General features: G+C 49.3%; 1 protein-coding gene across 3 annotated transcripts in view; it reads left to right on the top strand.

The window, feature by feature from the left end:
* Window positions 1-221: 221 nt before the first annotated feature.
* The window catches only part of LOC309400473 (ubiquitin-conjugating enzyme E2 Z-like), an 85,695-nt gene continuing 65,467 nt past the window's right edge, over window positions 222-20,449 (top strand). Inside the window, exons 1-2 of one of the 3 annotated variants that reach the window (XM_081968991.1) lie at window positions 222-593; window positions 18,971-19,043. In XM_081968991.1, the coding sequence (XP_081825117.1) occupies window positions 271-593; window positions 18,971-19,043 (396 nt within the window). In that variant the 5' untranslated portion in view covers window positions 222-270. The remainder of the gene's footprint in view (window positions 594-18,970; window positions 19,044-20,449) is intronic. The other 2 variants (XM_081968990.1, XM_081968989.1) reach the window with 2 other exon arrangements.

Here is a 20,449-nt window from a genome sequence, read left to right as displayed (position 1 = left end):
ACCCTGAGCTACAAATATTCTCCTTTATTGGAATTTAATACATATTCAGAATCGGAAGTGAAGGACAATGCTCTAGCATTCTTATGCAATCAAAGTTCCACTAGTTGCGACTGCAGGAACGAACAACGTAAGGCGCTCTGGGACTCTCCACCTCAATGGTTGATGTCTCCGGCACCGCTGTTGATAGTGGGTGGTGCGTCGTGATCTGCTCTGCCCGCCTCTATGGCGATGGGGTGGGAGGTCCCGGAAGCATAGCCGGGACTATTGGTGATGATGGCGGAGAGTCAGGGTGCTGAGGAGGTAGCTTCGGCCGCGATGCTGGCGGCCTCGACAGGCGGCGGGCCAGGATCTGAAGCGGGTGGCGGAGGCGCGGGCGTCTTCCTGCCAGCCAACCTGTGGGCGGTGGCGGGGTTGGGTTCGGCGGGGGGTGAATCTGGAGCGGGATACGGAGTCGGGTCTGCGGGAGACTCGGTGCCAGGAATTCCTCCGGCCGCCGGCGGAGTACTTTCACATTCGGCCTTTTGGGACCCCACGACTAGTGGGGACTGGGACGAAGAGAGGCCGAGCGCTGCCTGCCTTCTCCGCATCAAACGGTAAGGAGCTCCGGAAAATGGAAGAAGGAAGTAGATATCCCGTTTTACCATTAAAGAATTTAGCCAGTACCTGGCAAAACGCGAGTTATTAAGAATGGGCGCGGTGTTTCTGAGCATGTGCAGAGTGTAGTTCCGTTCTACACCCAGGCATTTCCCTCTGTCCCTAGTATTTCGGCATGAGGTGGGATCAGGCTTCCAAAGTTCAACCCTTTATGAAGCATTATTTTATATTCTTGCTGGTGATAGATTATAGGGTGGGGACAGCTTCATCTCTTTCATTCCTGCATTTTCTTGTAAAAATACAGGTCTCTAAACATGTGTTAAATACAAATGTAATGCGCTTCTGATTATAAATGCCTTCTTACTTCCCTACACCAGGCAATACCCAGAGTCCCTGAATACACAAATCCATTGTCAATTGAACCTTAATGAAGACACTGAACAAAGACTACTGCCATTCTAAAGCTAACTTTCTTATTTTGCATCAAAAAGAAATTGGTATTTAACATATTTCAATCTAGAGTTAAATTTATACTAATGAGTAGAATATGTTCTGTGTATTTATAGCTGTCCAGGGAAGTACAGTTATAAACAGTGCTATATCTTTCTTCAATTGCATATCATTTTGTAGTCTTTTGTGTATGCATATCATCTTGGCTCAAAAGCCTTTTTAAAGCCAAGCCAATCAGCATTATTTTGTTGTGGAGGTTATTGACCAAAGGCATATGTTGAATTGATGGTAGAGATAGATCTGGATTCTAGCCTTCAGTTCATTTCTTTTGTGTGCTTTTTGTTTTGGTGGAGTTCTTACTCAAATATTTCAGAACTCTTAATAGAAAACAGATGTATCTGTTTAAAAGTACATACAACGTACATATCCAGGTGTAGGTGAAAGGTATAGGTCAGTGGTGGGCAACCTTTTTTTTCAACTGAGCCAAATCTCGCCAAAACCACGATTGAAATTTATTTTGAGAGCCACATTTTTAAAACCGAAAATACATAGGATGGTACACTGTTTTTAGTTTCAATAAACTCTGGCATTTGAAGCACGCAAGTCTTAAAGCTGTCAAGTTACAAGATCCTTGCATCCCTAACCCTTTAGGAAAAAAACCCCAAGGGGTCTTCAAACCTGACAGCTTTAAGACTTGTGGACTTCAACTCCCAGAATTCCTCCTCCAGTCATGTTGGCTCAGAAACTCTGGCATTGAAGCATGCAAGTCTTAAAGCTGTCAAGTTGCAAGACCCTTGCACCCCTAACCCTTTAGAAAAAAAAAAACCCAGGGGTCTTCAAACCTGACAGCTTTAAGACTTGTGGAGTTCAACTCCCAGAATTCCTCCTCCAGTCATGTTGGCTCAGGAACTCTGGCATTGAAGCATGCAAGTCTTAAAGCTGTCAAGTTGCAAGACACTTGCACCCCTAACCCTTTAGAAAAAAGAAAAAACCCAGGGTCTTCAAACCTGACAGCTTGAAGACTTGTGGACTTCAACTCCCAGAATTCCTCCTCCAGTCATGTTGCGGCGACGTCATCTGCGTGGATCCATCTTCGGCTTTTTTCACAGGGGGCAGGGCTGCTGCTGAAGATGTCGACGAGCCCCTGCTGCCACCAGAACAACAGCTGCCTCCTCCTCCTCCTCCAACAGCACCACTACATTTGGAGTGAAGCCGCCAAAGCTCCCGCTGGCGCCCCCCTCCACTCGGAGCACCGCATTACCCCTGCTGCCTTCTCCGCCGCCGCCATGCTTTTGAGAAGCCATGAGGCCTTTTTTCCCTGCTCCCGCCCCCCCCCCCCCCGCCGCCTTCCTACTGCCTCCCGGGGCCTCATGGCTCCTCAAAAGCACAGCAGAGGAGGAGGGGGCAGGGTAACGCGGGGCCCAGCTCAGGTGCTCGGAACGGAGGGGGAGGCGCCGCTGCCATAGGCGGGGACGCCGGCGGGAGCTTTGGCGGCTTCACCTCTGCCGCAGCGTCGGGTGCTGTTAGAGGAGGAGGAGGCGGCAGCAGATATTCCGGTAGCGGCAGGGGCTTTACTTTAGCTGCAGCGCCGGGCGCAAGCAGCTAGGATTGGCCGCTCAAAAGGCAACCGACAAAAGACACTTTCCCAGAGTGGGGGGGCTGTTGGAAGAGGGAAGTGGCTGCCGTTCCCCGCTTGCCGCTTTCGGAGTCGTTTTGAGGCTGAAAGGGAGCAACTAACACGTGTCCTTGCCACAAAGTGTCATTGAAATGCAATATCTTCTGTGTCTTCTCCCCCCCCCCCCCAATACTGAGGGCGATTTAAACAGATTAAGGCCGAAGGAGATAAAGCGAAAGTACAGTTTGTTAGCGAATCACTCCCCCCCCCATGTCTTCCTCCTTAAAACCTGTAGCGGCAGGGGCTTTACTTTAGCTGCAGCGCCGGGCGCAAGCAGCTAGGATTGGCCACCCACAAAGGACCTCCTCCCCGGGCTTGCTTTCCTGGCGTCAGTCGCCCCGCGCTCACCAAAACAAGTCCGGGGAGGTCCTTTGCGGGCGGCCAGTTCTAGCCGTCTGCAAAGGACCTCCCCAGCCTCCGGCGCCTGTGACAGCAGAAAGCACTGCGCGGCAGTTGGAAACTGCTGCACGGTGTTTTCTTGCCACCTGCGCGGGCGCGCAGCCGCGCACCTTAGAGGGAACAGTGGGAGGGAGGGGAGCGGGCGCCCGGCACACAGAAGAGCCGCATTAAAATGTGTAAAGAGCCGCATGTGGCTCGCGAGCCGCGTCTTGCCGACCACTGGTATAGGTAAACAAGGATTTTTTTGTGCATATAGTCTCTTAATCTTACTAGATCTTGTCAAAAAGCACAGTAGAAGGGGAGGCTCTTCTGTTATTTGCTTATGTAGTGGTTAACAGATTCCTTAGTACAAACAAGGCCACAAGTTGAATCTTTGCCTGTTTCCTGTTTGGGCAACTAGGTGAGACTTGCAGGGAAGATGATGAAAACCAGAAATGCTCCTAAACAAAGTTTGCTAGACAGATGATTTTGTGTGTCTTCCTATAATTCAAATACACACTGACTTTGCTTTAAAACAGAAAAGTGAGGACTAGCTATAAGGGACAGTTTGAGGTTATTCCCATAATTAAACACACAAATTCTTCAGGAGTGGTTAACACGAGTTTTATATAACCCCAGCAACAAAAGTGTTATTGTTGGGACAAATACAAGAACATCAAAGTGAAAAGCAACTTGCAGGAGTTTTATTTACAGTATTTCTCAGAAGTGTGAGTGAATGCCTCCTGGGAGGGCATAGTGCTTTCATGCCAGGGAAGCTCTTCTTTTCAACCAAAACTATCATTTTGTAAGGTCCCAAAATGTACTTGATTCACCAGAATGCCAAAGAGAGAGACCCAAGAAGAGGCTTGGAAAAAATAACAGCTTTTATTTGTCCAAAGAAGAGCTGGGTAGACCATTCCACAGAGCATGCAGTGAAAGGCCACCCCTTGGGGAAGGTATGGCATCCTTTTATACCTTCAGAGACATCAGCATGGCACCCAATTCTCCCCCCTCCCTCCAGTCCAGGCCTGCCTTTGGCAGTGTAGCAAGGAACGGGGGCTGAGTGCTTAGCATTAATTCTACCTATTCTACAGTGGTGGGTTTCCATTTATTTTACTACTGGTTCACTTGCGCGCTCGCACGATGCTTCTGCGCATGTGTAGAAGCATCTGGGTGGGTGGGCGTAGTCTTCCGCCACTACCAGTTCGCCTGATTTGGGGTGAACCAGCAGAATCCCACCTCTGCTATTCTATTATTATGTCCCTTCAATTTTACTGCACTATTGATATAGTTTATGCCAGCGGTTCTCAACCTGTGGGTCGCGACCCCTTTGAGGGTCGAACGACCTTTTCACAGGGGTCGCTAAGACCATCGGAACTCTAAACTTTAGACTCTTTAGACTCGCGTTCCTCGAAATCCCCCACGGATGGGCTCCGGAGTCATCGCTGGCTGCGCAGAGCGTTGCTGCGGCTCCACGCCGTGGAAAACATAGCTGCGCGCGCACACCCCATACAATTACAGCCTTGGAGACTTCGTAATGGCGGGAAATTCTTCTCAGTCGCCCGGGCTTCTGCAGAAGCTGCTCTCCGAGGCTTTCCAAAGCTCTCCGAAGACAAGAAGCGGCTGCCAGCGAAGCTCTCAGCGATGGCAAGAGTCCCGCTGCCACACCGGATTCAGCAAAGTGGCTCAAGCAGCAACGGGACATGCTTGGGGAAGGGAGAGCCGGAACTGACTGCCCGGGACTGTTTTTGCGCCGCTGTAAAAATGTCTGTTTTCCAGCCGCAGGAGGGAAGGAAAGAAGCCAGTCTTTAAAAAGAACCTCCCTCCCCCTCCAGAGAGCCTATGCCGAAAGACAGGAGGGGGCGGGCTGGTTTGAATGTGGGCGAGCGGGCGGTTTAGTGGTGTGCGAGAAAGCCCAAACGAGGCAGACGGAGAATGAATAGAATAGAATAGAATAGAATAGAATATTTATTTCTTAGCCGCACCCTCTCCCGAAGGACTCGGGGCGGCGTACAATAAAACAAATAAAATACAAAATACAAATACAAATCTGGACAGGACATACATATAACAAAGACGTATATAAGACGTATACAAGGAGGAGGTAGGCTGATAGATAAAAAACAATTAAAAAGTCACAATATTTAAAAGCCCCAATAAATAAATTCAGTTGAATTACACTAATAAAAACCCGTCAGGAGCGATATAGTTAGATCATGGTTGAGCCAGGCCAGCTACTTGGAATAGGTGGGTCTTGAGCTTAACTCGGAAGGAGCGGAGGTCAGACGTAGTCCTAATATCCGGAGGGAGGTCATTCCACAGGGCTGGGCCCGCCACAGAGAAGGCTCTACTCCTAGGCGCCGCCCCTCGACACTGTCTGGTGGACGGCACCTGGAGGAGTCCCTCTCTGTGCGAGCGAATTGGTCGCAGGGATGTATGGGGCAGAATACGATCTCGCAAGTAACTAGGTCCTGAGCCATGGAGCGCTTTAAAGATAGTTATCAAAACCTTGAAACGCACCCGATAGACCACAGGAAGCCAGTGCAGCTCGCGCAGGAAAGGTGTCACATGGGAGTACCTAGTACTCCCCATAATTACCCGCGCGGCTGCGTTCTGGACCAGCTGTAGCCTCCGGGTGCATTTCAAGGGAAGCCCCATGTAGAGAGCGTTACAGTAGTCCAGGCGAGACGTCACCAGCACGGTCTAGAACACACAATGTTCCAAGGGAAGTTCATGTTAAATTTTTTAGAATGTCTACAAGAGTTGAGATTCTGAGGTTTCCAAGGGGGGTATCTTTAAGATATAAGCATAAAGAAATAGCCATCTTGAAACAGATACCAAAGAAAGTAAGAGATAAGAGGAAAAAAATTTCCTCTTTAGCTAAAAAAATGTATGAAAAAAATATCTGGTTCAGATGGCTATTACCAGAAGGGCTGTTGATTTTCTGGGAGGGTGGTAGAGTGAGAATTAATACAGTGACGGAGGCGGAAGCCTTCATGGAAAAACACAAGACTCTCCTAGATGGAACAAGAGACAGTACGCAAGACATGAAAGGGGGAGGGACCATGGCTCTGCCAGCAGACAGGGGAGAGGAGGCAGCAATGAGACTCAGGTCACAGAAGTGAATTGAAACTACATTGCAATTGTTGATACAAAGAAATGGTTAGAAGTGATACAAAGTAAATGATTGAAGATGTTAAAGAATTTGAGGTAAACTTTAACTGCTAATATGTATGTAATAATGATATTTTGATATATATAAAAGTAAGAGAGAGATATGAGATCCGGGGGGAGCACCACCTTCCGTATGATGTAGCTGTCAAAATTTTTCTCCGTACTTATGTACCCTTTTCCCCAAAATATTTGTAAAAATCAATAAAAACTTTCCCCCCCCCCCCCAAAAAAAAACACGAAATGCACAGGTACAGTATAGGTGGTACCTTGCTCAACAGTACTAACTGTGAAAGGGATCTTGGAGTCCTAGTGGACAACCATTTAAATATGAGCCAGCAGTGTGCAGCAGCTGCCAAAAAAGCCAACACAGTTCTAGGCTGTGGAAAACGGGCTCAATCTTCCCGGTTAGGCCAGAGGCCTTCTCCGGGGGCCGATTTCATGAGATGGAGAGTGAAGACACCACACAGGATTCCTCGGGATGAAGCCGCGCCCAGAGTTGCCTCTGGGGACCTCTTTTATTGGTAAACAATGAAGGGCGGAGTAAAGGGTACATACATAGGTTTATCACTACCATATTTGGTCATGATTACATTGGCTGCTCATCCTGGCATTGTGTTGATGGGATCCTTTTGTCTCCTTTGTTTTTCCTCCTAAAGTGGTTCAGCCTCCTTCAGGGGCCTGCACGTAGTGGAAAATTACCAGAGATAGTTCTTCTGAGCACATGTTTTTTGTTTAGCCCTTAATGGTGGATCAGATACTACTGCAACATCTCCTCTGTTTTTTGTTTTAAAAGGCAGAATATTTAGACTTGTTGCTAAAAGGTGGGACATGTTGAAATGGTCTCCTCATCACTACTTAAGGTGATGGGAGGTTTTTTATCATAGTTAATGGTGATGATATTATTGTCTATTTCTTCCTCGCTGCCTTTAAAGGCATCCGGGAGCTCACTTTGGATAGATTCATCCTGAGGTATCAAAGAATATCCCTTGTTGTGCCATAATGCATTTACCTGAGCGACAGCACGCTTTTCAGCAATCAGTGATAGACTATTGGAAATAGTTTTTACAAAAATTGGCAAGACACAAGGCAATACAATACATCCTAAAGCAATCATACCAATGAGCGCAACAATGGCCTGAAGGCCAGGCAATTTGGGGAACCATGAACCAAACATATCTCTGAAATCTAACCCAGACCATGTCTGGATGGGAACATGGGCAATTTTTACCATGTCTGATGTTATTTGTTCAATTACTTTTCCACTGTTGTCTATCTGGATACAACAATTGGATAGATTAAACTTTCCACATACTCCCCCTTCTTTGGCTAATAAATAGTCTAAGGCAAGACGATTTTGCATAATGTATGTGCGGGAAAGAGCACTTTCTTTGGCAAGTTGTTTTAAGGCAAGAGCTGTTTTGTTGGTAATGATTTCCGGAACTGCGAAACTAATTCCTTCACGGGACGACCAGCCTGTCGCAATGCCTGAATCTGGTCTTCAGCATCCACGTGTTGGGCCACATCGCTAAATTGGGCGTGCATCAGTTGGATGAACCCAGTTACATCATCTAGCTCAGGATCCGCTTCCTCATGGAGCTCCGCTTTCCATTGTGCAGCCTCCCCTTCATTCATCCCCTATTTCTTGGATCAACTCTCGATCAGACGGGTATTGTGGGCCTACTTGATCAACGTACGCCCATACTCGATTCAGGAAATAAGCCAGCTTATCTGGGGTCCCGTTGAATGTTGCTCGAAACCGTGGTGGTGTGGGAGGAGAGGCCGGTGGTGGTTGAACAGGGGCACCCTGTTGGCTGGCCCCCTGGAGTGGTAAGCCCCTTTGTTGGGCCACACCCATCGGTTGGGCCAAAGCCTGTTGAGGCATTGCTGGACGGGGGCTGGACCCGGTGGCGGTCCCAGTCCCTGGTTCTGCCCAGGGGCAGATATCTGGAATGGCGCCATCTGCTGGGAGGGGGAGGCGTCCATTGGTATTGAGCCCATCCATGACCCGGGAAGAAAGCCCACCCTGGGGTTGCTTGATTCATGGGCTCGGAGCCACCCCTTTGCAGCTGGGGGGAGGTGAATGTGTTTCAGGCCCCTTTCTGCTGGTTGGATTGAATTCCCCAATTTGGTGGGGGGCCTGGCTGCACTCCAGGAGGGAGGGGTGCTGATGTGACTAATGTTGGCTTTACCCCAGCAGCAAGGGGTTGGTTTGATTCGCTGGTCGCTGTGTGGAAGGAGCCAAGATCTCCACTCCACTGCGTAGCAGATTCTCTGCTAGGAAAGGAGAATGTGGACTGTGCCAGATTCCACTTAGGTGGTCCTGAAGGGGCGAGGGGGTTGATTCCACTCACGTTTAGCCATCCGAATTGGTCTGGGAGGCCCATCAGAGAATGACTGCGTGAGGGTGGCTGGGATCTCCATTCCTCAGACCTTCTGGCCATCATCCAGTCATTTGTTGGAGTTTCCCTGGCGGCCCTCTCTCCTTCTAGCAGGCATTCTTTAGAAGCCATAAATCCTGAGGCTTCATCTTGCAGGTCTAATTCCGTCTGCGAGGGAAGTCTGGGGGTTGGTTCCTTTCGCCGGGCTCCCAGCTGAAACTCCTTTTCTTTAGCTTCTGCAGCCTCGACTATCTCTTTAGAAGGCACATACATAGTATCGACAAATACAGGCGATGCGATAGCTTTGGCCTTCTCTGCTGCATTCTTTTCTTCCTCCATCTTCACTGAAATTTCGTACTGCCCAGGGTTGGGTCAGAACTGGGATTCAATACCTCTAACAGCTTCCCAGCTTGGGATAGCTGAAAAAATAATTTTTAAGGGAGAATTGGGATAATGTCAGCATTCCAAATATCATGCAGAATTAAATCAGAGTCCACGCCAGAGCTATCTCTAAAGTTCCAATTTAATAATACAGACATGTTGGCACATCTGTGGGAATCCCAATTCTGGAAGTTACCTGGGATTCTCACCCAGTTGAAAGTTCATGATCTTGTCCCCCACCCACCAATCCATCACATGGTCCAATCTTCTTCTTCCACGCTGGCATCTCCACCCCGCTGGTTCCGGTCAGGTGTCGAGGTGCGGAGACAAAGAATAACCTTGAGCTTCTAGAAATGAATTTTTTGTTTTGAAAACAACACATTCTACCCCTTGCTATTCCCCCCCTTAATGAAAAGGCATACTATACAATAATACAATACAATACAATAGTAGAGTTGGAAGGGACCTTGGAGGTCTTCTAGTCCAACCCCCTGCCTAGGCAGGAAACCCTATACCGTTCCAGACAAATGGCTATCCAACATCTTCTTAAAGACTTCCAGCGTTGGGGCATTCACAACTTCTGGAGGCAAGCTGTTCCACTGATTAATTGTTCTAACTGTCAGGAAGTTTCTCCTCAGTTCTAAGTTGCTTCTCTCCTTGATTAGTTTCCATCATTGCTTCTTGTTCTGTCCTCAGGTGCCTTGGAGAATAGCTTGACTCCCTCTTCTTTGTGGCAACCCCTGAGATATTGGAACACTGCTACCACCTATTGACCATCTGCCCCCTGCTGACCACCTACTGACCACCTACCATTTACCATCTGCAGACTATCTGACTAGCTCACCATCCCCACCTAGGACTTTGGCCTTTCGGCACCTGACTGGTCCAGCTTACCACCTGTACCCAAGCTCTGGTTTTCTGCATCTTAATAATAATAATAATAATAATAATAATAATAATAATAATAATAATAATAATAATAATAATAATAATAATAATAATAATAATAATAATAATAAAAAAATTTTATTTGTTAGCCGCACCCTCTCCCGAAGGACTCGGGGCGGCGTACAATAAAAACATATAAAATACAAATATGGACAATACATACACAAAATAGACATATATGTGGAGGAGGTAGACAGATGGATGGAAACAATTAAAATCACAGTTTAAAATCCCCTAAATAAAATCACAAAATTAAAAAACCCGTCAGGAGCGATATCATCAAACTATGGTTGAGCCAGGCCAGCTACTTGGAATAGGTGGGTCTTGAGCTTTACACGGAAGGCGCGGAGGTCAGAGGTAATCCTAATATCCGGGGGGAGGTCATTCCACAGGGCTGGGCCCGCCACAGAGAAGGCTCTGCTCCTAGGCGCCGCCCCCCGGCACTGTCTGGTGGATGGCACCTGGAGAAGTCCCTCTCTGTGTGAGCGAATTGGTCGCAGGGATGTATGGAGCAGAATACGATCCCGCAGGTATCTAGGTCCTGAGCCATGGAGCGCTTTAAAGATCGTTATCAAGACCTTGAAACGCACCCGATAGACCACAGGAAGCCAGTGCAGCTCGCGCAGGAAAGGTGTCACATGGGAGTACCTTGTACTCCCCATAATTACCCGCGCGGCTGCATTCTGGACCAACTACAGTCTCCGAGTGCATTTCAAGGGAAGCCCCATGTAGAGAGCGTTACAGTAGTCCAGGCGAGACGTCACCAGTGCATGAGTGACTGTGCGCAAGGCGTCCCGGTCCAGTAGGGGGCGCAATTGGCGCACCAGGCGAACCTGGTGGAACGCCCCCCTTGCCACGGCTGTCACATGGTCATCCATGGACAGCCGGGCATCCAGGAGGACGCCCAAATTGCGCGCCCGCTCCACGGGGGCAAGTTGTACACCCCCGATGGCCAGGGATGGGATTAGCTGGTTGAACCGGGGGCCCGGAACCCACAGCCACTCCGTCTTGGAAGGGTTGAGCTTGAGTCGGTTGTCATCCATCCAGACCCGTACGGCTTCCACACACCGGGACATCACTTCGACGGCCTCGTTGGGGTGGTTCGGGGTGGAAATGTACAGCTGAGTATCATCAGCGTACAGATGGTATCCCACCCCGAACCCACGGATGATCTCACCCAGCGGCTTCATGTATGTGTTGAACAGGAGTGGCGAGAGGACCGACCCCTGTGGCACCCCACAAGTAAGGGGGGTTAGGGTCGACCTCTGCTCCCCTGCCAACACACGTTGCGTCCGGCCGGAAAGGTAGGAGGTGAACCACCGCAAAACGGTGCCCCGGACCCCCAACCCCTCCAGCCGGTGCAACAGGATACCATGGTCGATGGTATCAAAAGCCGCCGAGAGGTCTAATAGGACCAGGATAGAGGAACAACCCCTATCTCTGGCCCTCCAGAGATCATCCACCAACGCGACCAAGGCCGTCTCCGTGCTGTGCCCGGGGCGAAAGCCGGACTGGTGCGGGTCTAGATAATCATTTTCCTCCAGATGTCGTGGAAACTGATAAGCCACCACACTCTCTACAACCTTCGCCAAAAAGGGAAGGTTGGAGACAGGACGATAATTGGCCAGCTCCGTAGGGTCCAGGGAAGGCTTCTTGAGCAAGGGCCTCACCACCGCCTCTTTCAAGGCGGCCGGAAGAGACCCCTCACTCAACGAAGCGTTCACTAGGCCCAGGAGCCAGTCACGTGTAACCTCCCAGGATGCCAGTACAAGCTAGGAGGGGCACGGGTCCAGTAAACATGTGGTAGGTCGCAGTCGTCCACGCATTCTGTCCAAATCCTCGATGGCAACCAAGTCAAACTCCTCCCAGATTGATTTCTCAAGACTCGCCACGGACGTCTCCACTGGGCCACTGAAAGGGACCCAATCCTTCCGGATTTGAGCGATTTTATCCTGCAGGTATTTCCCAAATTCCTCTGCCCTACCCTGTAAAGGGGCCTCCCGCGGCCTGTGAAACAAGAGGGAGCAGGACACCCGAAACAGGGCGGCAGGGCGGTTTTCTGCGGATGCAATGAGAGCGGCACAATATTGACGTTTGGCCGCTCTCAGTGCCACAAGGTACGTCCTTAAATGGGCTCGTACCTGTGTTCGGTCAAATTCGGAACGGGAGGATCTCCAACGACTCTCTAGGCATCTCTTGCGGCGCTTCATCACCCTTAGCTCCTCGGTAAACCAAGGGGCCAGGGTGGATCGTTGCCACTGGAGAGGCCGCAAAGGCGCCACCCGGTTCAAGGCCCCGGTAGTCGCATTGTTCCACGCGACCACCAGGTCCTCTACCCGAGGGCGGGTCAGGGCTACAGAAGGTGGCCCAAGCTCCATCTGGAACCTCTCTGGTTCCATTAGGCGCCTGGGGCGGAACCATCTAGTGTTTTCTGGTTCCGCCTCCCCGCAGCGGGGGGTAGCACCAGGGAAGTCAAGTCGGAGGAGTGAGTGATCTGACCATGACAGGGGAGTGATGGTTAAGTCCCCTCCTCCCAGATCACTCAACCACTGGCCAGAGACAAAAACAAGGTCCATGGTGTGACCTCCCTCGTGTGTCGGGCCCTGAATCAATTGAGTCAGGTCCATGGCTGTCATGGAAGCCATGAACTCCCGAACCCCCTTAGATGCTTCTCCCACCGATGGCAGGTTAAAATCCCCCATCACTAAGAGTTTGGAGGTCTCAACCGCCACCGATGCGATCAGCTCGAGGAGTTCAGGCAGGATTCAGGCATCTTACTGGATTCAGTGCATTATGTACTATATATTTTAACATCTGTAGCACCCTTAATCGATCTGAGGCCCTGCTGAATTATGGACTATCATATTCTCGAGGGCAGACCTGATCGTACTGCGGGAGTCCCCCCTCTCGCAAGTATGGCTCTCCGCCCTTTCAAGGGCCCACCTTGATGAGGGATTTATCAATCCAGAGAGGTGGAGGAAGCGAAAACTTAGGGGGTTTTTAATGAAATGTTATTTACATATTTTAGTGGGTCCCAGGGTGGGGGGTGGGGTTAGTCAGGCCGAGGGAGGGGCTAGTGCCAGGCTAACAGGTGAGGTTGGTAGGGGAGTGAGCGGAGCTACGGAGGGGAGGGGGAATAACGATATTCCAGTAGAGGGTCTTGTCATCCCAACGGTCGTGGGGAGGGGTAGGTGCGAGGGCAGACAAAGATTTTGTTGCCGGTTGGGAGACCGTGGTCGTTGGACACGACCGGTCATCTGTCCCAACCCCCGCACTCTAGGTGGCCAGGACCTACAGAGCCAGGGCCTGAGGTTGATGTTGTGCAACGCAAGGCCCCCCTCATTAATGATTTGGTTTCGGAGGGAGAGCCGGACGTATGAATCATAATGTAAATATCTGATATGCAGGATGTATTTTTATTGTTATAAATTGAACATAATTAAAGCATAGTGATTAATCACAAAAACAATATGTAATTATATATTGTGAAATACTTATTTCTAATTACAAATAAATCAAATTTTGTCTGGGAAGTAAAAATTATAAGGCCTCAGCATGGGCGGTGCGGGCGGCGGCTGCCGCCTCGTACTTCAACCGCACAACGATCATGTGGCTCCGCCAGCTTCAGGATCGCATTCCGATCCAAGATGAGCGCGTACACCAGGATTTGGCTAAAATAATGGCAGTGTGTCAGTATTCGGCTGATGCGACCCTAGACGCTGTTAGATTTGGTTCGAGTGCTTTGGCCACCTCTGTGGCCTCCCGTCGGCTCCTGTGGCTCAGGAACTGGCAGATGGACTATAAAGCCAAGTGGGACCTGGTGGCTGCCCCCTTTGCAGGTCCAAATTTGTTCGGGGCTTCCTTAGACCCGATTTTGGTGGAAAACAAAGATAAAAAGAAGGTTATGCCTACATCCACCAAGAAGGCGGAGTCCCGTAGTCACCCCTATCGCAGGCCCCAGTTCAAGTCCTATGACAGGGATCAGGATCAGCGATACCAACCGTACAGGCAGGACAGGTCGTTCAATAGGCAGAACTTTCAGGACCGTTCTAGGTATCAGCCGCAGTCCAAGCGGCCCTTTCGAGGGGGGGGCGGCCGTCCCTTCCGCAGAGGGAAATGACTCGAACCCGAGTCATCCCATCGGAGGCCGCCTGGCACTGTATGCGGACGAGTGGGATCGGATCACGTCAGACGGTTGGGTCAGGGCGACCGTTCGCCACGGCCTAAGGTTAGAATTCCTCTCCAAACCCCCAAGTTTTTTCAAAGTCTTTCCCCCAGCTCAGGATCCGGAGCGACGTCGTCTCATGGACCTCGCGGTCGCCCATCTTCTAGAAATCAGGGCTGTGGAGGTCGTTCCGGAGCCGGAGAGGGGTCTGGGCTACTATTCACATCTGTTCGTAGTCCCAAAATCCTCGGGGGGTTGGAGGGCGATCCTCAACCTGAAACGCCTGAACCGCTACCTAGTATACAGGCGGTTCAAGATGGCGTCCCTAAAATCAATCCTGCAGGGCATTCGGAAGGGGGATTACATGGCCTCAGTAGATTTGACGGAGGCCTATCTCCACGTCCCCATCCTTCAGTCTCACCGGCGTTATCTCAGGTTCTCTCACCGGGGCAGGCATTACCAGTACCGGGCTCTCCCGTTTGGTCTGGCCTCAGCTCCGCGGACGTTCACCAAGGTCCTGGCAGCACTGGCGGCTTACCTGCGTTCCATCCCGGTGAGACTTCAGTGCTACTTGGACGACGTCCTCGTTCAGGCGGAGTCCCTCCCCAGAGCCACGTCGGATCTTCGGCTGACGATCCGTTGGCTTCAGGCGTTGGGGTTTTCCGTGAACTTTCCCAAGAGCCACCTGTCCCCATCCAGGCAGATCCTACACCTAGGGACAGTGATAGACTCCGAGTCAGGGAGGGTCCGCCTATCCCCAGACCGCTTGTCCAGCCTACGCCAGCTGGTCTCCTCCGTACAAAAAAGAAGGTCTGTTTCCATCCTGACCTTGTCTCAACACCTGGGGAAGATGGTCTCTTGTATAGGGATAGTACCCTGGGCCCGGCTCCACCTGCGACCTCTCCAGTGGGCCTTGATTCCAGTCCAGAGAAGGATGATGAGCAACTCCTTGCGGCCAGTTCCTCTACCAGCGGAGGTGAGACTCTCTCTTCGGTGGTGGTTGTCCCCAGCGCTACAACAGGGGGCTTGCTTTTGGGAGCCCGAGAGAGTCACCGTGACGACGGATGCCAGCCTCTTCGGCTGGGGGGCCGTGATGGACTCCGACATGACCCAGGGGCGTTGGTCTGCCTCGGACCTCCGCCACAACATCAATTGGCTGGAGCTGAAAGCCGCGCGACTTGCCCTTCGGACTTTTCGTCATCACCTGCGGGGGTGCCATGTCCTCCTGCTCATGTACAATGTGGCGACGAAGGCCCATATCAATCGCCAGGGGGGCACCCACTCCCGTTCCCTCTGGCGAGAGGCGCAGTTGTTGGGCTTGTGGGCGGAGAGACACTTAGCATCGATAGTGGCGGAGCACATCTCAGGAGTGTCCAATCTTCAGGCGGATTGGCTGAGTCGCACAACCCTGGACGATGGCGAGTGGCAACTGGGCCCGGAGTTGTTTCGGAAGATATGCAGCAGATTCGGCACGCCCCGGGTGGATCTGTTGGCCTCCCCCGACAACGCTCAGCTGCCGCGGTTCTTTACCCGGTTCCAGTCTCCGTCGGCGGAAGGAGCGGATGCTCTCAGGAGCCGGTGGCCCCCGGGCCTTCTTTAGGCCTTTCCTCCTCTTCCCCTCGTTCCCCGTACGATAGGGAAGATAGTCACAGAGAGGGCTCTCGTTATCCTGTTAGCCCCGTACTGGCCGAGGAGACCCTGGTTCGCGGACCTGGTCCAGCTGTCGGTAGCAGACCCCTGGAGGATTCCCCCGGGGGAGGTCGTTCTGAGTCAGGGGGCTTTGCATCACCCAGGGCCTCAGTGGCTTCATCTGACCGCCTGGCTCTTGAACGGGGGATCCTGAGGGGGAAGAGACTATCGTCGGGAGTTATAGCCACCTTAGAGGCGTCCAGGAGGCCGTCCACGGTTAGGATTTACAATGCCACATGGAAGGCGTTTGCGAAGTGGTGTATTCCCTTGGGGTTGGATCCCTCTAGGGCTACCGTCCCGAATGTTTTGGAGTTCCTCCAGAGGGGGTTGGAGGACGGTTTGTTGCATAATACGCTCCGACGTCAAGTGGCGGCTTTGGCCACCATTCTGGGGGGGGAGGGTTCCCCCACCCTTTCCCGTTCTCCCCTGATTAAGCGTTTTCTGAAGGGGACGGCTAACATCCGTCCGCCTCCGGTTCATAGATTCCCGACCTGGGATCTTACCCTGGTCCTCAAGGCTCTGACGGGCCCCCCGTTTGAACCGCTCAGGACAGTGCACATGCGTCTTCTCACTCTTAAAGTGGTGTTTTTAGTGGCCATTACATCGGCCAGGCGCATCTCAGAATTGGGGGCTCTTTCTTCTCGCAGTGATTTGTGTATTATCCACCAGGGCAGGGTGGTCCTGCGTTTGGATCCTTCGTTTATTCCGAAGGTGAATTCTCAATTCCATAGGGCCCAGGAGGTTGTACTTCCTAATTTCTGTCCAAATCCTTCACGGGATCAGGAGTTTGTGTGGCACAGGCTAGATGTCCGCCGCGCCGTCCGCATATACCTGAAGCGGACAGAAGGCGTTAGGAGAACTGAGGCATTGTTCATCTCCTTTCAGCCGGGCTCGTTAGGACGTAAGGTGTCCTCTTCCACTATTGGAAGATGGATTAGGTTGGCCATAGTTGAGGCCTACGGGGCCTCGGGGAAGGTTCCCCCGTCTGGGATTACTGCCCACTCCACCCGCAGTGCCACTACCACTGCGGCCTGGGCTACCAAGGCACCCTTCGAGGATATTTGCAGAGCGGCCACATGGGCCTCCCCTACACCTTTTATTAGGCATTACCGTTTGGATGCCTATGCCTCTGCTGAAGCATCCTTTGGGCGGAGGGTCCTCCAGAGGGTGGTGGCCGATCCTTCACCTGGGACCCAGTCTGCCCTCCCGGGGACGTAGCTTGGGTATGTCCCTTCTGTGACCCCTCCCTCCACTCTACTGGAAAAAGAACGTTGGTCTTACCTGAACGTTTTTTTCGGTTGAGTGGAGGGAGGGGTCACATTCCCGCCCTAGTTAGATAGACAGGGTCCGGGTGGCGTAGGATCGGGGGGCCCCGGGGGGGCTTGCCCTTGTCTGTGTTTGTTGTTACAGGTGCATACCACGACATCGCGGAAACTGGGAACCAACGGGAGAAGGCGAAGGTTAAGAAGTTTTCTCTCAGTCAAATGGACCAATCAGGCTGTGTTAACCCTTCTGTGACCCCTCCCTCCACTCAACCGAAAAAAACGTTCAGGTAAGACCAACGTTCTGTTTCCGTAATCCCTGCAAGGTCCGGCTCCCCCTCAGAAATCAAATTGTAGATGAGGGGGGCCTTATTGACAACGGACCTTGTGTTGCACAACATCAGCCTCAGGCCCTGGTTCTGTAGGCCCTGGCCACCTACAATGCGGGGGTTGGTACAAATGACCGGGCGTGTCCAGCGACCATGGTCTCCCAACTGACTGCAGGATCTCCGTCTGTCCTCGCATCCACCCCTTCCTACGACCGTTGGAATAAAGGAACCCTCTAAAGGAATGTCATTCTCCTTCCCCTCCCCCACTCCGCTCACTTCCCTCCCGACCCCACCTGTTCGCCTGGCCCTGCCCCCATTCCTGGCTTGGTTAACCCTTCCCCCTACCCTGGATCCCCGTAAAACAGTTAAAAAACATTTACATAAAAACCCCGAGTCTCCGCTTCCTCCATGTGATTTCAAATGTGAGGACTATGGAAAGGATGCAAAAAAAATTGTAACCAATCGACACACTGTATGTAATTGAAGATGGTTTTGTGTTTTATGTCTTTTTGTCTATGTCCAAAAATAAAAAACTCTTTATGAAAAAAAGAGAAGAAAAGCCAGTTTTCTGAGGTTTTGGCATGAAGCGCAGGAGGGGTTACATGTTCTCTACCCTGATGCTTTAGATTCCTTTCATGGTTTATAAGCTATTTGCAGACTGTCTTTTGCTGTAAAAGGCAACTGAGTAAATGTCAGAACAATCCTACTAGAGCAGCTGGACTTTATATAGGCTTGATCAGAGTCACTTTAATTGATGGCAGGTGTGTACTGAGTACTATTGAACATTGGTCTGAATGTGCTTGGTTAATTCTGAACACAGCCATATCCCTAGTTATAAAAGGGTGTGCACACCTATGCAATCATGTATGTTTTTATTGTTATTTTCCCCCTAAAAGATTTTAGATTGTATTTCAATTTAATTGTAATGCTTATAATTTATATTAAAGGTAGAAAAAATTCCAAAGTGATTTATCTTGGTCTGATTTTTGTTTTTTACATCTCAAAAACCTGGCATTTTAACGGGGGTTAAATTTTGTGTAGACTTTTTATATTCTCTGTAGGTTGTTCAGCATAGACATTTTTGTTGATAAATGTATGCTGTCAGATTGAGGAAAGCATGAAGGAACAGTTCTTTATGGACAGGTGTGGACAGTGATAAGTCCTTTCATGTTAGATTCCTCATGTGTTGTCCCCCCCTTTTGGGGGGGGGGGAGGTCCCTTTTTCTCTTATTGTGTTTTGTGGCTATCCATAGGTGTACACGATATAAAAAGAGATGTGAGTAACAAGTTGCAAATAAGAAATAGTATAGTATTAGTATAATGATTAACATGAGGTACTGTGTGACCAGAGGAAATATTTACCTAACAATACAGATGATTCTTAAATTTAGGTCAAGGATATTTATTTTCAGCACTGTTTAGGGCAGACTTTGGACATGTTTTAAATTTCTTTTTGCATTTTTAAGCAAGTTTATTTGTCAGCAATTTAAGAGGAAACTTAATGGGATGCGAAGTACAGAAATGTATTTGTGTTTTTTCTTTCCCAGAGACATCATGTCAATTTATAAGGAGCCACCTCCTGGAATGTTTGTTGTGCCTGACCCCCATGATATGACCAAGGTAGGTGGTATTCAAATGTTTGCTCTGTAGTTCTACCAAGAGGTTTTTCTAACCATTTTAGAAAGAAGTAGTTCATAATATAATAACTTGGTTGGTGAAATTAGTTGAAATGAGAAAAAACAAAGGGAGTGATGATATTTTAAAAAGCAGTATATAACCATTGGATTGTTATTCCTAATGTTTATGTTCTGTGGATTGCTGTATAAAATATAAGACACAGGCTCTGCCTTTCAGGCTTGCAGTCAAAAAGACAGAAGCAGGTTAGGAAATTGATGATGAGGAGATGAAATTGTTAAAAGTTGTTCACATAGAAATAGAACTGGGCTAATTTTTCCTTTGCTATTGGATCTTTAGGCAGACATCTTTAGTCCTGTAGACTTGATTTTTCAGTTAGAAAATATTGTGTTTATTAAAGAAAAGACAGGTGTGAACATAGCATTTTTTAATGCATGAATGTGTCAAACTTACAGAGACTTCCTTTGATTTGAGTCCCTTACAGAAGAGAAGAAAATTCTACATCTCATCTAAGTTGTATGTTATTCATATATGCATATATTTGGGTCTGTTTACCTAGTTCTCTTATTTTAGCTGTGGGTTAGCTAGGTTAAGCCATTTGACTGATCAAATTTTATCAAGTGTTCTAACCACAGCCATTGGAACTGCAAAAAAAATAATCTGTGAATCTGGTTAACTTGGAATAATAAATACATAAAATAAAATAAACCAGGTAGTGGTAAATATGAGCCAATATCATTGATTTAGTGCAATTGTATTCTGTCTTTCACTTCAAAAGCTCTTCAGGGTGCATAGTCTCCCTCCCATTTCCCCTCTCAAAACTGCCCTATGAGGGAAATTTGGCTAACAGTGTTTAATGAACCTATATTTTCTAACAAGATCATGGTTGAATGAGAATTGAAAAATTGTTACAGTCCATTGTTTTAAGCACTGGACATTGAGTTTCAGCTCTGGTGACAGTATTTTTGTCTGGGCATGCCTGCAGTTATAACAGATGGCTAGTAAAAAAAATTTTTTTGCTGCATCTCTGGATTTTCTCCTAAATGCTGTAGGACTAAGGGCATGCAGCAAGCCTCAGTGTAAGCTTTGCTAACTATATTTTTAAAAGTTGTCATTCACATGATATTTTTAGTACATTTAGTTAGAGTCAAATAATGATCACTTCATCAGTCAGTTACAATAATTGATATTTCAGCTGAATAGTGTGTCAATCCAAGGTTAATATATAGCCCCAAGGCTCTCTTGGAAATTGAAATTCTCATTGAGAACCCCCCCCCCCCCCACACACACATGAGTTTGTGACATTTTAGTAAGCATTCAGATTTTCAAGCAAATTTGGAATTTAAGGAAATTTTTACTTACTTTAAAAGACTATTGTCCCATTTTTCATT

Source organism: Natrix helvetica, assembly GCF_964273705.1.
Source record: "Natrix helvetica genome assembly, chromosome: W".
Taxonomy (NCBI): domain Eukaryota; kingdom Metazoa; phylum Chordata; class Lepidosauria; order Squamata; family Natricidae; genus Natrix; species Natrix helvetica.
The sequence above is the reverse complement of the archived record's forward strand: the minus strand, read 5'-3'. Positions and strand labels throughout refer to the sequence as shown.